Here is a 16,390-nt window from a genome sequence, read left to right as displayed (position 1 = left end):
ATGCATTTATATAATTTTGCTGCTGTAAATGTCCACATGGTGAGCTACTTGTTGCGCTATCATTTGTGGCCCAGTCACTTCTGGAAAATAAGTTAACAAGATTAAGCAAATGTTGTTAAAGTGATTTGTTTACTTCTCCTATACTCTGCACTCTGATCGTATTTTTCTATTGTTCATTGTTGCTAAGTTCTGACCCGCCCCTACTGGACATCTGTGAAAAATATCTTCAAAGCTCATCGGATTCCTCCGGTCTAAATAAACATGTTGATTCCGTTTGTTCGTTGGTGCAGGTGTTGGCGAGTGGCCCAGGGCTGGATGCCAACTCTTGCCTCGTGAGCACGCCCACACACTTCAGCGTCGACGCCCGAGCAGGGGGCAAAGGGAACCTCAAAGTCTACCTGCAGGTGAACTCACCTCCACTGCGCGTGGGAGTAGAAAAATAATAAAAATGGTTTCGTTCGAGATTTGTATTTTTCTGAGTTGTACATTCGCCGGCGGGGTATATGTTTTGTCCTTACAAACCTGGTAATTGAATACGATAAAAATGCAGGTTTCGGTCATAGTGTTTGTTAATTCCTAATTTCTATTTTAAAAAAATCATACTATGTGGTCCTTATTTAACCAGCCGTGCATTAGGCCATAGAGCAAGTAGTTTAGTTCTTATCTGTGCAGTTGTAGTGCTATCCACTCTTATTCGTGCACTTTCCCGGGGCACTGTGATTTTCTCACGGCTTCGCAAATTCGCAATAACACCGATTAAAAAGGAATCGGGTTGATCACATAATTGCGGCACTCTGCTGAATAAAGACTTGTGACTGTGTGAACCCTTACTGGATGAATAAAATAATGATAATGTTTGGTTTTATGAAACGTCGATCATGCAAATCGCATCTCACGATTGTTTATGAACCACAGACAAGTGGGAAGGCAGCCAGGCAGTCAGCCAGTGCCAACAATTGTCCAAGTTCTGCAGTCCTCGATATATTCATATTTTTGTCAGCCAATTAGTGTTTATACATGTGGGAAGAAACATTAACACCCAGAGAAAATCCATGCATGCAAGGGGAAAACACTCTATCCCATTGAGAAGGCACAGATGGTATTATGCATAATACAAGTTTTTTTTGGGTTAGATCGCGTAAATTTATAAATGTGTCGTTAAACCCGCCACCACCCGATACAGCCAACTAGTAAGGTTTGTCACGTAAACAGACCATGCCAATTCGTCACTAGTACAGCAAACACCGGTGTGTTGGAGAGCCAAGCCACAACATTTACAATCTGAGTACGACATTTCGCCAGTAATTCCAACTGACTTCATCAGATGCTCTCAGTCTGCACTCTGCTGTCCCGCCTTATCCTGGCCAGCCAAAGCAATGGCTCCTCCATAACACCTGTGGGAAGGGAGTTTCTCTCAAACTTTGAGACATCCGCCAGCATTCGCCTCCACGGTGCTGGATCACTGACGTGCACAGCCACCGCCGCCCGGCTAATGACACCGAATTACATCGTCGTCGTCGTTTTTATTGTACCGACTGCAAGGGCAGGGGGTGTGGATGTTTGATCCGCAGGACGTGGAGGGACAGCCGGTGGCCGTGCAGGTGGCGGAGAGGCCCGGTGGGATCTACGAGTGCTGCTACACCCCAGAGAAGCCCATCAAGCACACGATCATCGTCACCTGGGCTGGGGTCAACATCCCGGACAGCCCCTTCCGGGTACAGCCTCGCGGGCCAGACGGGGAGCCTCCTTTCGCCCAGACATTACACCAGTTCAACATGGGCTATTAGCATGCATATATTTGGGATGATGTATTCCAATTATTAGCACGTGTGGAAACGTGTGGGGCCAGTACCACACACGAGCGATTTCCAGATGTTGACATTGACAATGCCACGATACTTTGCACGCATTTTAGGCTTAGTTAACCTCGGGGAAGCACGATGATTTTTTTCAAGATAGTAATGTTCATTGTTTTTCACGGCCAGACACGGTTCATTGTGTATAAAGTCTATCGTGCTATCTAGAATCCGCGTAATTACCAATCCACAAAGCACGTCCAAGTATCCCTTTTCAACTCAAAGTCCGCACGAGTGCCGCTCTGCCGAAACGTCCACGAGGCGGCGCTCCCGCCTCGCTTCGTCGCCCTGAACTCAGTGCCGGGAAATTCCACATTCCCGCGGCATGGCCCAGACCTCTCTGCAAAATGACCACTTCCCCCGTGTGACTGGAGCGGCCATCTTGTCGCAGGTGACCGTCGGGGAGGGGTGCCACCCGGAGCGAGTGAGGGTGTACGGTCCGGGCGTGGAGTCCGGCAAGGTCAAGGCTCACGAGCCCACCTACTTCACCGTTGACTGTGGCGAGGCCGGACAGGGTGAGTGCCGTGCGTCGCCAGCGGGGGGGGGGAGTGCCCGGTGAACGTCAGGTCAACGTCGTGCGAACGTCGGGCCGAAGTTGGTCGCGTTCACTGGGATGGGGGGGATGGCCTTCGTGGTCATCGTTATTCAACGCGTGATGGTCATTGTCTTTGCGTTTGTTTTTTAGTCATTGCTATTATCTGTGTTGACATCATAATTGCTGATGAAGATCGTCATCCCCAATAGCGTTGTCGTCGTCAGCGTTGCCATCATCAGCGTTGTCGTCGGCAGTAACGTCATCATTGTCAGCAGCAGCAGCATTATTATTATCATCTTCATCATAAATTTAAGCACAATGCATGCCTCAGCCAATTAGGCGTGCAGCATCGGGCTATAACGGTGGAACGTGCTTGGAACCGTTGGCTCAACGTTTGCCCTACATTCCATGTTTACTGGTAAATTGCACGTGTAATAATATATTTACTGTTGTTAAACGTTGTTATGGACTAACGTAATCCTTCCGGTAACTAAAGGCACTACCAATGACTTAAGGGGCTACTATTCATGGAGATGTCCCAATGCCATAAATGGAGGTGTTAGCAACATTCCAGTTGTAAGGCTGAACTTGTCTATATTTGCGTCAAAATGTCATCTTTCTAACACTTGTAGAACATGAGGATTTACACACGTCACCCAATCGCCCTTGGCCGTGTGTGCACGTGAGTCGAAGTGCTTCTCGACAAAGGTCAGCGCTAACGCAAGGTCGCCCCGTGGTGGTGCCGCCAGGGGACGTGAGCGTGGGCATCAAGTGCGCGGCCGGCGCGATGGGCCCCGTCGACAGCGACGTTCACTTCGACATCATCAAGAACGAGAACGACACGCTCACCGTCAAGTACACGCCGCCCTGCGCCGGCAGATTCACCATCATGGTGTTCTTCAGCGAGCAGGTGCGGCGCTCGTCGCTACCGCACGCACACACGCAAGACAAAGACAAAGATCTCCCGTATGTAGCCTTAGCGGACTGTTGAGGCAAGTGCTGTTAGCGAGCACCTACGAAGGCCGGCACGGTACACGAGGGGGGTGGGTGGCCAGCACCACGCCCGACCGCCTTTGTCTCCCCAGTGACGATGTTTACACACCGGTACTTATTTGATGCTGACTCGACCTAGGGGTGGCGCCAGACCAGTTCAGATAATCGTCACTGGTGTTGGCCATGAGCGGGAATCGAACTCGGGCTTCCAAGCTCGTAGCGCAGTACACGAACCGCCACACTACCACTCCCCATTACCACGCACACGCACGCACAAATGCCGGGGATACCATGGCCTGGGCATTGGTCGCAGGAATTGAGACCGCAGACTCAGCCGCTGATCTTTCCATTGGCAGTGATAAATAAATGATCATCGTAATGTACAGCCCTTTGCCAATCCACTGCTGGATGAAGGCCTCCTCCCCCTGCTGCGTTTTGTCTGCGACGTTTGCATGACCTCAATTCACCATGCTGCTCGGTGAAGGGTTGGTGAAGAGCGGGTCCCAGAAGCGGTTCAACTATCACTGGCCACCGGTGTTCGCCGCAGCCAGGAATTTAACTCGGTTCACCAGGTCGTAATGCAGGGCCTGAACTGCTGCACCGCCAATCTATCCCAGGGATAAATGCGTAGCGTTGTCTCGGAGCTGGGGACTTTTTCATGGGTGCCCAGATGATGCACTGCCTGTGGACCTTTTTCAAAGGGGAAATATATATTCAGGGGAACCTTCCTAGGCACACATTACACTCTGCCAACACTGACGTATTTAGACATTGAAAGATCACAAACCACGACAAGGAACCAGATTGATATCTTAAAGAAACGATCAAAACACATAACCTTGGCAAGTTATTCCATTGTTGGTGACAGAGACATTAGCAGATTTTGGCCAAAATTCAGGACATTGACCAACACGTGAGTCTGGCCTTCTGAGTCACTCCATGAAACCTAGTAGAACAATATCTCAGATAAAGTTGTCCCTTTCTATCAGGGTTGAACATGTGTTTTTTTTTGCATTGTGCTCTGTTCCTCAGGAGGTTCACGGCAGTCCCTTCGGCATCGACGTCGTTCCGTCTCACGATGCGAGTAAAGTGCGAGTTGAAGGCCCTGGAATCAACGCCACCGGTAACGAACTCTCCCTTCTCCATTGTGACTCCTGCTCTGACGATGTTCTGATGATGGTGCTGCTGCTGCCGATGACATTCACATCATCATCATCATCATCATGTATTCTTTATACCGTTGGACGTCTGGCAAATGCATTACCAAGCTGCAGCATGAACACAATTCTTTGCCAAGTGTCGTGATGGGTACTGCAACATCTGACTATGTCCGTACAGTGCTCGCTGGGCTGCATTGGCTTCGTGTTGCCAAATGAATCAATCTTAAGGTCGCACTCATGACACACAAAGTGCTTGCCACAAGAGAGCCACCGTACCTTGCCGATCTCGTTAAGCAGCGTAAACCATAACGCAAACTCCGGTCATCCTCGTAGCGGCTTTTGGCTAACCTTCGAACAAAGACGGTCACTCCATCGCGTGCTTTCAGATGCGCTTCTGCGGCCGTCTGGAACGCTGTTCCTTCCGATATTAGAAAGCCACTGGGAGCTGTGCACTTTTAAATAATCTAGATTGAAAACTAATATCTTTAGAACTGCTTTTTGTCTTCTTGGTTCTTTCGGTAAAGTCACGTAGAATGGAAATAAGACGCTGTCTCCCCGACAGACCTGGTCTTCACCTGAGGACGGCTGCTTGCGTTGTGGACGAAACGTCGTGAGAATTATTGTATTATTTGTTAATTTTATTATTTTATTATTTCCATTCTACGTGACTTTACCGAAAGAACCAAGAAGATGAATCCCTGCAGTCACGAAAGCTTTAAATCGAAATTTAACTGCTTTTTGTGTTTAGCTTGTTGTCCTTCCCCCCGCACCTCTGATTGGCACGTTTGGCTTCGCACGGTAGTGGGAAGGCAGTTCAACGTACGTACGTACATACATACCAGGACGAGTGTGTGAAGGGTGTTGAGACTCGGCGAGTGAACGAGCGATGACCGCCGCTCCCACCAGGCGTGGAGGCCGCCAAGCCAGCGCACTTCACGGTTTACACGCGCGGCGCGGGGAAAGCCGAGCTGGACGTGCAGTTCGAGGATCCGCGCGTCGGCGCGGCCGTCCCCATCCTCGAATCGGAAATCATCGACAACCACGACTACTCGTACACCGTCAAGTACACGCCGGACAAGCAGGTGCGTGCCGGCGGGCGCCCCACACCGTCAGAGCTCGCAGGCTGAACGTCTCTCGCGACGCACGGTTTGGCCCGCTTAGGACTTGGACGGGGAGACTGCCGAGGAATATCGGACGCTTATCGGGATTGGGCTGCGAGGTGGCATGGAGATGGCAATGCAGCAGTGGATAGACTCCATCTGTGCAGGAGCTGAGAGGGTTATTTCTTAACATGTGTTTTGGGTTGTTTTTTTTTTGTCTTCCAGGTAATCTGGTTCTCTTGTCCACTTGCCAGAGATGGGAAAAATACTTTCAAAGTACAAACTAATGGCGGAAATGTAGTGAGATACAAATCTCCAATGTCTCGTGTCCAATGTCATTTAGATAGAAAATTAGTGAAACTCATTTGGCACCGTCACGGAGGACCATGTGCAAATATACAGCGTGGCTCAAAAAGTCGGGACACGTAGAGCTATTTCATTTATTTTAACACTGTCATTGCAACGTTGTCATTGATTATTCTTTACGTTAAAGGTTTGTTAAAATAAATACAAATTACCCTACGTGTGCTGACTTTTGGACCACCCTGTATGCGCAGACAGGCAAAAAATTCCGATGTTCCATGTGAAAATAGATTTTTTTTTACTCGGCAACACGGCGGCCCTTTTTGTTAACAAGCAGCAGTTTGCCGATGAGTCTCCTGTCCCGGTCTTTTCCAGCATCACATTTCGAGTCTCATCAGCAGGGTTGTGGCCTGTCGTATGTACGCCTCTCGGTGGTCTGCCGCTGCGGGGAAGAGCCTTTCCCAAACACCGCCACGGTGCCCGTTCGGTGCGGTCCCCGTATCGACTTGACTGGATCGAGCCGTGCGTTGTCGTGCCTGTCCGTTGCGCGAGCAGGGCGGGGTGTGCGTGGGGGTGACCTACGGAGGGGACCACGTGCCCGGCAGCCCCTTCCCCGTCACCGTGGCGCCGCCGCTCGACCTCGGCAAGATCCGGGTGGAGGGGCTCGGAACAAGTGAGGCCCCTTCTCTGTGCTGGCCGGCAAAGCTGCGTCACACCCAGCCCGACTCCACTCATCAGACAGAGATTCATGTCTACGGGACCCTTTTTGCCAGTAGCAAAGACGATGGCAAAATAAGAATAGGCCTTTCACGTTCTGGCAATAAAACAGGAGTTGCTAAGATGTTTAAATACCAAATAGATGCATATTGCAAGGCACCACGTCTGCATTAACCACACATACTTGTGGCAAAACATATGCATTGTCTTTGGAACTGATGGCCAGACTCCTCAGGGTTTAATCTAGAATTGAAGCTTTCGTGACTGCAGAAATTACTATACCCATTGTTTTTTTCGGTAAAGTCACATATGTAGAAATAAAATAAAATTAAACTAAATAAATGTATTTAAATTAAAATAAATCCTCAGGTTTTTATTGCCGTCTGTGCCGTGATCTGGCTGACTGCCTTGCTGAGGCAGGATCTTCTTGTATGCGGTGATCTCGCTGAGCCTCATCGAGTCTCGAGACTTCCTGCTACATTGGGATGGTTGTCCATTTTAAGGACGATTTTGAATTCCGAGTGGAAGGACTGTCGTTGAATTGACAGCTTTTGACTTTTTTGTATAAACCTCACAGCACAAGGAATTTGGGAGTTTAATAAATGTGCATGACGTTCCCAAGCCTTGCCTCCAAAATGCTGGATTGCAGGCAAGTGCCAACAGAGTCCGTGCTTATTAAGCAGCACACGCAAGGAGAAGACGACAACATTTTTATATAATTTTCAGTGTTGGGAAACACCCCTTAATCTTTGTGAATGAGTAAATTTTATGTTGGGAGTGCCATTCCATTAGCACCTCCGATTAGCACGCTTGGCTATGTACGGTGCGAAAGTAGCTCAACACACACACACACTCGTACACACACACACACTCTACAGACGTCGAAAGTTGACGACGGGAGACGTGCATTCCCTCCGCTCGCGACGGCGACCTCTGACCCATCCCCGACGTTGCGCCCGCTCCACCACCGCAGAGCTGGAGATGGGCTGCGAGCAGGAGGTGCGCGTAGTGACGCGCGGCGCCGGCGGCCGTGGCCAGCTGGAGGCGAGGCTGCTGTCGCCCGCGCGCCACGCGGTGCCCTGCTCCTCCGAGCCGCTGGCCGAGACGGCGGCGGCGGCGGAGGAGGAGGAGTGGCCCGGGCGCGCCGTGGAGCACTCGCTGCTCTTCACGCTGCTCGAGACGGGGCCCCACCGCATGGACGTCACCTACGACGGGCATCCCGTGCCGGGCAGCCCCTTCCTCATGGAGGCCGTGCTGCCTGCCAATCCCAGCAAGGTGTGACGCCTTCTTCTCAACGTCGTTTCCCACACGGATTATTCGTTTCCCGCGTGGGTTTCCGACGTACTGGAACAAGACCTCCGTTGTTCGGTGTCGCCACGTGTGGTATGGAGACACCGACCGGAGGTCGGCTGTGTTTTATGGCGTCGTTTATGTAAATGTTAGGGATTCTGTTCCTGATTTTTCAGATGATATAAAATTATTTTTTTGTTTTGTTGTAGATTCGTCTGAAAATGTGACATCATCACGGGAATTAATGTCACTTTTGTGATATCACATCTGCGGTTTTCCTCCAAAGAGTAGCGCCATCGCATCAGGCGATGTCACGGTTCATTATCACAGACACCCGTTGATATTAGAAACTGTAAATGATCTGAAAATCTGAGAAAGAATATAATTTGTCCTTAAAAATCAAAAAAATCTGAAACCCTCATTTTTTGTTTATCCAAAACTCACCCCTAATAAATATATATTTTGACCTGCGGCTTGTGTATGCACATATGTAGGAACAGGCGTTTAGAGTATATGGCTGCTATAAATTTCCACATGATAAGCCACTTTATTGGGCTATCATTTGTGGCCAGGTCGCTTCTGAAAGACAGCTACATAGCTCAGGGGGTCTTACCTGGTAAAAAAAAAGTTTATTTTATGGCGTTGAGGAAGTTTTATTTTTTTTATGTTAACAGTTATATCATAGCGACGCCACTAGACGGCGCTGTGCATCCACTCGTGGCCTTGACCTGCAATTTTTTTTTTCACGAAGGAAGCTTCAAACTCGGGTCGAACAATCAGGGGACGCTCCCTCTAGGCACGCACCCACAAAACAAGAGCCATTGCATTTTACATTGCATCACACTTGAAAACATCATCGTCATCATCATCGTCATCAACTTGAGGCCCCCAACAGTCTGCTCAGGCTACACGGGGGATCTTTGTTTGATGGTGGGGTGATGGTGGTGGCGTGTCCTGACAGGTGCGGGTGTGGGGCGAGGGTCTGCGTGGGGGCGAGGTGGGCATCCCGGCCGAGTTCTGCGTGGACACGACGGCCGCGGGGGTGGGCGGCCTCGGCCTCACGGTGGAGGGGCCCTGCGAGGCGCGTCTCGAGTGCCACGACCACGGCGACGGCACGTGCTCCGTGTCGTACCTCCCCGTGCAGGCCGGAGAGTACGCCGTCAACATCCTGTTCGCCGACGCGCACGTGCCCGGATCGCCCTTCACCGGTAAGGGGGGCATGCGGGCGGTGGAGGGGGGGGGGTCCCAGGTGAACGTCAGGTCAACGTCGTGCGAACGTCGGGCCGAAATTGGTCGCGTTCACTGGGATGGGGGGGGAGATGGCCTTCGTTGTCATCGTTTTTCAACGCGTGATGGTCATTGTCTTTGCGTTTGTTTTTTAGTCATTGCTATTATCTGCGTTGACATCATAATTGCTGATGAAGATCGTCATCCCCAATAGAATTGTCACTGTGAGCACTGTCGTCTTCAACGTCATCAGTAAAGATTGTTTTCATCATCATCATCATCATCAAGAGCATTTGTCATCATCTTCTATCATAATAACACTGCCATCATCATGATCATGAACATTGTCATCATCCTCATCATTGGTCACCATCATCATTATAATAATGATAATCTTTGTTAAGTTGCATAGTCCTTAATGATAATTTACAGCCAATTTTCAATACACTGCTGCTAGATGCATGCCTCCCATGCCGTGTCACTTGTGGGAGTTGTTTAATCGACTTGGCCACGGTGGTCAGTGTGGGTTGGTGAAGAGAGGGCCAGGAACTGGTTCAGAATATCACTCGCCACTACCATTGGCCAGTGCCAGGCACAGAACAATGCGCCAACCACTGCACCACCGCTTCCCCAAATCATCAGCATCGCCATCATTCACATCGCCGTCATCAATCATCACCAGCTGCAACGTAAACATCACAATCAGGATTTTGATCAGTGGCCAAAGTCTCAATCTTAGCGGATATCTCCTGGCATGTTAACGTTGGCACTAAAGAGAATTGTTACCAGATGGCACTTGCTCGTCACGACCAGCACTTTCCCCTTTAAAAAGTCTCTCGAGCGAGGACCAAGCTGATAAGCGGGTCACGTTGACCGCTCGACCGTCCGCGTGCGCGCACACATCGTAGCCTTTGTAAGCGAGAGAGACGGCCGGCCGGGGCCTTGAGGCCTCGCGTGATCTAACCGCTGTGCCAATGCCGCCGCCGCCGCCACGCTCTCTGCCCCCCATGTGCAGCCGTGGTGAAGCCCAGCGTGGAGACGAGCGGCGTGCAGGTGTTTGGTCCTGGGGTGGAAAAAGGTACGACGTCCCCTCTTCCTCCTCCTCCTCCTCTTCACTCCTCCTGCTCTCTCGGACAGCCACAGCTTGTTAGAATTCCAATAGTTTCAACTTGACATGCTCTGCACAGTGTTCACTCACTTTTGAAGACAGAGAACGAGTCAGTGGTGCGAGGAACAACAGACAAGCAGGAGGGGAGCCGCACGGTGAGTCGGCGCCAAGAATTGCCCAAGTTCTGCGGTGCTATATATATTAAAAAAGGTGTTATCAGCTAATTCATTTGGGAGAAAACCAGAGCACCCAAAGAAAACGTGTAAGGGAGAAACACACTATCCCATACAGAGGGAAGAGGTGGAGTCCACACCTTTGATGTACCGACGCCCAAAGAGAAACCCGATTCAACCATTGTCACCATGTGTGATGTGTCTCAAGAGAATGAGCTTCGGGGGAGAAACGATGGGTTGATGGGGAGCACAAGAACGCACGCGGTTTTAGTTTATAGGTCAGACCCGAACCAGCAACCTGAACACCTCAAGTGGAAATTGCTATTAGTTTCTTGTTCACCGAGTTTCAAATTAAATGTAGTGTTCACATTTTTTTGTGGATTTTATTTCAATCTATTTGGATGAATTTTTCTTTGCAAACTATTTTATCCAACTCACTTCTAGGATGCCTTTTTCTAATATGTATGTTGTAATAAATGCATTTTGATGCTGTAAATGGAAAACTCTGAGAGAGAAGCCGTACATCAATTACAATCAAGGTTCTATTGTGAACGTGATGAATGCATCGCAGCACACTGATGCGTGTGAGTGGTAGGGGAAAAAAGAATGTCTTTTAAATGAAATTGGTCAATTTATATTCGAATAAAGTTGCATCTCTGTTTTTCCAAATCAAACTCATTTAAGCTTTTTTTTAATGAAAATTACCACCAAATGGCTATAGGTATAGGCGCTTAAAAAACAATCATGTTCTCACAGTTTAAGCAACTGGAAAGTTCAGAATGACACGTAGCGGGAAATCATTCCAAACGTAATCAGGATGGCGAGGTCATGATGGATGGGGCATTGTGTGCAGTTAGGATGGAGGCACGTGTAGCCGGTGTGGCCTTAATGTAACCAATCACGAGGATCATTGTTAATGGTGATAATGATGACCATGGATTGGACCCATAGACTCACGTGACTGTACAGTAGGCCACGCCCATCAGTGGAGTAACACTGGTCAACACACTTTTTCTGGCGTAAGGTAATTCAACGGTTTTAAGGTGCTGATTCCAAATCTGGCATCAGTTTTTGTCTATCACATCAGGTTTTTGAGATATCAAATATTGCATTTTCAATAAAAACTGCAGAAGAAAAATATTAAATAAATGTGGATATCTACATAAAATGATATTATAAACACACTATCCTAAAAATACAGCGCCATATTTTAACACTAAAGCAGTCACTGACTCGAAACAACTTGCAGTCATAAGTGACAGAGTTAATTTCGGGTAAAATCAATGAAAATGGGGTACGCCGATAGCATAAAAATGAGATGTGATAGAGCAAGATTTGGAATCAGCACCCTGAAATTAGTCTAAAACAGCTGCAAAAGTCCAGGCCAGAAAAAAATGTTTTTTTGTTGTTGACCAGTGTAATCAATTCAGGGTACAAGGGGCACCTATTGAGATTGTGATGGACGCTGAACAGGGATTCAGTTTTCATTTTCGGTTTTCATTGATTATGTATCGCCCTGTGAGCCATGCGGCTCTTGACTCGGGTGCAACCGCAACAAACAAAAACACGAACAAGAAACATCTTAAAGTGACTACAGGCAACAGAATAATTCAGGAAAAAACAGCAAAATGTAAATAATAGATGTAACAACAACATGATGTGGACGCGTACACTTACAGAATGTACAAATATTAAAGAGTGTTCTTCTTGGTTCTTTCGGTAAAGTCACGTAGAAGGGAAATAAAAAAAAATAATAAACAAAAAATAAACCATAATAAAATAATTATTTTATTATGTTTTATTTTTATTCTTTTATTATTTCCCTTCTACGTGACTTTACCGAAAGAACCAAAAAGATGAATCCCTGCAGTCACGAAAGCTTTAAATCGAAAATTAAAGATTGTATTAGAGCAGTGAGTGAGGTGTTGTTAACGTGGGGGTCCATCGGTGTGCGTCGGGTCATAATTACAGACGCACGAATGCTCCTCAGAAGAACACTTTGAAAGAAAAAGTTGCCACGATCCTCCGGTGTCCCTCGGTGGTAGAGTCACTCATCTGTTATTGTTGTTGTTGTCTTCATTAGCCGGTCTGTCCCCTCGTTACGCTCACGGGAGGAGAGGGATAGGTGTGAGCCAATTACACAAGCAAAGTGTTGCTGTTTATGTGCTTGGGTCTTTCGATGAAGTCACATAGATAGGTTCAAAGAAAATAACAAAAAACTACTACTACTAGTAGTAATATGAATCCCTGCAGTTACGAAAGCTTCAAGTCAAGATCGTTGTCGTTTAAGCAGGTGAGAACTCGAGAGAGTGACATTACTGGCATTGGCATTGGAGTGGCACGCAGCGATCAGTGACTACAGGAGACATGAAGTCAGATCTAGGAGGTCTCGTGTGAACTTCACAACGGTTACAATACAATTGCAATACAATGGGGTGTGTATTTATAAAGGATCACAACGTGGTTTCATTGCAAGATGCTGTACAAGAAGGGAACGCATGTCCGGTTACATAGTTTGAAGATGAGGGGTGTTTCAATTCAGGGGTTTTATTTTTACATCAGGGTAAAGAATGCTAGGTAGAATCTGATAGGCCAGAGAGGGAGATGTTAAGAGGTTATGGTAGAAGTGCACTTCACAGACACAGGCAGGTACACAGGAGTACTGCACATGGAGTATTGGCCATACGCTTCAACAGTGGGAGGGTCTCGGCAGTGTAGGCCAACAGAGGAAGGCAGTTCCAGCCGATGGGAGCAGTAAACAGTGGGGAGTTTTGACGGAAGGCTTTTGTTGCTGGACTGGACATGTGAAGGGGAGTAGAGATGCCAGGGAAGAGATTGACAGCAAGGTCCATGGAGGGTTTTGAGAATGTTGAGGGCGATTTCCAAGTTGACTCTGGATTATATTGTGAGCCAGGGCGGACATTTGATGACTGGGGTGTTGTGGTCTCGTTTACGAGTGCCAGTGAGAGGTCTCGCCGCGGCACTCTGGATTATTGCTCGACCTGGCAGGAAGATGGAAGCGATAGATTACGGCGTGGATTTGGCCACGTTGACCCACCTACCTTGACCTCTTCATCTTGATCACGAATGTTCTTGTCTCAATCTCCAGTCCTGCCTCTGTGCGATAGCACAGCGGTGAGTTCACTGCGTTATGAACCGAGCGAATCGGGTTCGATTCCCGCTTACGGCCAACACCGGTGACGATTATCTTAACCGGTCCTGGGCCTCCCCTAGATCGAATGAGTACCTGGTGCAATGTGTGAACATCGCCAACTAGGGAGACAAAGGCGGCCGGGCGTGCTGCTGCCCACACACCCCCTCGTGCGCTGTGCCGGCCTTCATAGCTGCTCTCTAGCAGCACTTGCCCCAACCGTCTGTCAAGGCTATACGGGGGATCCTTATCTTCGTCTCCCTCCCCCCCATCCCATCCAGCGCTGCGGGACGCGGTGTCAGAGTTCGCCGTGGACGCGCGCACCGTCTCGCGCTGCGGCGGGGACCACGTGCGCTGCGCCGTGACGGCGCCGTCGGGCGTCGTCACGGAGGGCAGCGTCACGGACAACCACGATGGCACCTACGCCGTGGAGTACGTGCCCAGGGAGACAGGTGCTGTGTACCCACACAAAGACAAAGATCCTCCCCCCCTTCTAGCTCTGACAGGCTGTTGGGGCAAGTGCTGTTAGCGAGCGCCTTTGAAGGCCGGCACCACGCCCGGCCGTCTTTGTCTCCCTAGTGGCGATGTTTATAGATCACACCGGGTACTTGTTTTAGGCTGAGTCGATCGAGGGGTGGCCCAGGACCAGTTCAGATAACCGTCGCTGGTGATGGCCATGGGCAGGAATCGAACTCGGTTCTCCAGGTTTGGAGAGCAGCATGCTAACCGCGACACTACCGCTCCCCATGCAAGCACATACACACATGCACACCAGAGACCAGTTTTTGATTGAATTTAATTTTTCAGATATTGTTTTTTTTATTTGCCCAATTTCAGATGCTTATTTTTACATGTTCAGATTTACATGTATTATCGATTTTTTTAAATATAATTGTCTGCACAAAAGATATCGTCGTTTTAAATATGAATCGTGCATTTTCATTGTTAAAATAAAGTTTCATCATTGAAATTATAGCTTCGCTATAAATCTTTTCTTTATATCAAAATGGTGTCACATGACGGCACTTTTGGCAGGAAAAGAATGGAAGTGAAATAAAAAGTGTTTTTTATTTTTCTGAATGTCATATCTAGGAGTTTTATTAATCTGAAATTCAAGGACGCATTCCTTATACACACGTATTATATACGCACATACACACATACAGCAAATACATAAAACATTGACAAATACACACACACATATATGAATGTATATATTCATTGGTCATAAACTTAAGGCGCTTTACATAGTTTAAATTTGAGATGGCAGGGGCGTGCAAGGGCTGAGAAATGAGTGACCGTAACAGAGGGCACATAGGGGTCACGGAAGGGCAGGGGAGGGATGGGAAGGGGTGAAGGGAAGAGGGAGGGAATGGGAAATAGAGAAGAGATGAGGCTTTGAGAGAGGAATGAGAGAGGAGGTTAAGGAGGAAGAAGACTGCTTCATGTACAGCATAAGTTAATTTCAGCGAAATAGGCCGGCATGCAACGCCATGCCATACCGAGATTACTCAGAACACCAAACAGTTCCCATTCCTACGCCACGATATTTCCACAGAGGTGAGCACCGCAGTGAACGTGGCCTGGTGCAGGACAAATAGTTTGTGTACCGGGGTAACTTCCACATTTCCTTATCGACCACCGCACGGGAGAGTGCGAGCACGAGCTTCACGCGAAGCCATCGCGCTCCCCGCTTCCTCCCCCCCCCTCCCACCGGCCCCGCAGGCCTCCACGCGGTCGAGGTGACCTACGCCGGCGCCCGCGTGCCACGCAGCCCGTTCCGCGTCGCCGTGGCGGACGGCTGCGACCCCTCGCGCGTGCGCGTGCACGGGCCCGGCCTGGAGGGAGGACTCACTCACCGGGCCAACGTGTTCTCCATCGACACGCGGTGCGTCCCGGTGACACGCCAGCGATCGCCCACTCTCTCGCCGGCTGACACCTTCGTTGTTGGTTTTTGAACGAATGAAAATGTTGATTTGATTGCTCCGATTATGGGTTTGCCATCATGGAATAAAAGATAAAGAGATTGGCCCCTAAACAAGCCTCACAGCGAGCGGTGAAACACCTTGTGTTGGAGAACAGCACTGGAAGATCATGACACAGAACACATTTTTGGAGTCACTCTTTCACTCGAGATGAGTTGGTCTCAAACTTATGTTTGTCATTTCACTATCAAACTTAACACTTGGTTCTCAAAGCAAGAAAATAAAAATAAAAACGAATGTATCCACGTTATTGTATAGTCATTGGTGACTAAGCTGAGATCATCAGCTCACTTGAAGGCCTCACATTTTCAGCAGTGTGGTACAGTACTCAAACATGCCATTCGCCCCTTGAGCCACCTCAATGTATCAGAAATATTATTGAAAATCTTGACAATTTAACTTCAAGAGCGCTTGCTGTGCTGCCATCTCCTGGCCACGTCGCAGCACCACAAATCTCTAGGGCACTGATGTTGACGTCGGTGTGTCCGTACAGCGCGGCTGGCTGCGGGGGCTTGGGACTGCACGTGGAGGGCCCTGGCGAGGCGCACGTGGCGTTTGAGGAGGACCCGGAGGGCGGGTTTACCGTGGAGTACCACGCCTCGTCGCCGGGCGAATACCTCTTCCACATCACCTACGGGGGCACGGCCATCACAGGTGACTGCTGGAGTCAACGAATGGTCCGCTTGGTGCATAATATTCCGGACTCCAGTGTCTGTCAGGTGCAGTGGATGTGATGAGTTTTGTGGCTCAGACATTATCACGGTGTCTTCCACCACCACCACCGATATCACT

At 48.9% G+C, this 16,390-nt stretch overlaps 1 protein-coding gene across 1 annotated transcript in view; it reads left to right on the top strand.

The window, feature by feature from the left end:
* LOC144721235 (filamin-C-like) overlaps positions 1–16,390 on the top strand; it is a 95,515-nt gene that overhangs the window by 50,351 nt on the left and 28,774 nt on the right. The window contains exons 14-26 of the mRNA XM_078598687.1: positions 291–404; positions 1,572–1,715; positions 2,248–2,371; positions 3,141–3,301; positions 4,417–4,507; positions 5,451–5,626; positions 6,503–6,620; positions 7,638–7,939; positions 8,916–9,162; positions 10,197–10,259; positions 13,895–14,065; positions 15,339–15,501; positions 16,092–16,252. Coding sequence (XP_078454813.1) covers positions 291–404; positions 1,572–1,715; positions 2,248–2,371; positions 3,141–3,301; positions 4,417–4,507; positions 5,451–5,626; positions 6,503–6,620; positions 7,638–7,939; positions 8,916–9,162; positions 10,197–10,259; positions 13,895–14,065; positions 15,339–15,501; positions 16,092–16,252 — 2,035 coding nt within the window. The remainder of the gene's footprint in view (positions 1–290; positions 405–1,571; positions 1,716–2,247; positions 2,372–3,140; positions 3,302–4,416; positions 4,508–5,450; positions 5,627–6,502; positions 6,621–7,637; positions 7,940–8,915; positions 9,163–10,196; positions 10,260–13,894; positions 14,066–15,338; positions 15,502–16,091; positions 16,253–16,390) is intronic.

Source organism: Lampetra planeri, chromosome 11, assembly GCF_965212315.1.
Source record: "Lampetra planeri chromosome 11, kcLamPlan1.2.h2, whole genome shotgun sequence".
Lineage (NCBI taxonomy): Eukaryota > Metazoa > Chordata > Hyperoartia > Petromyzontiformes > Petromyzontidae > Lampetra > Lampetra planeri.
Note: the sequence above shows the minus strand (reverse complement) of the source record. Positions and strands in the feature narration are given on the sequence as shown.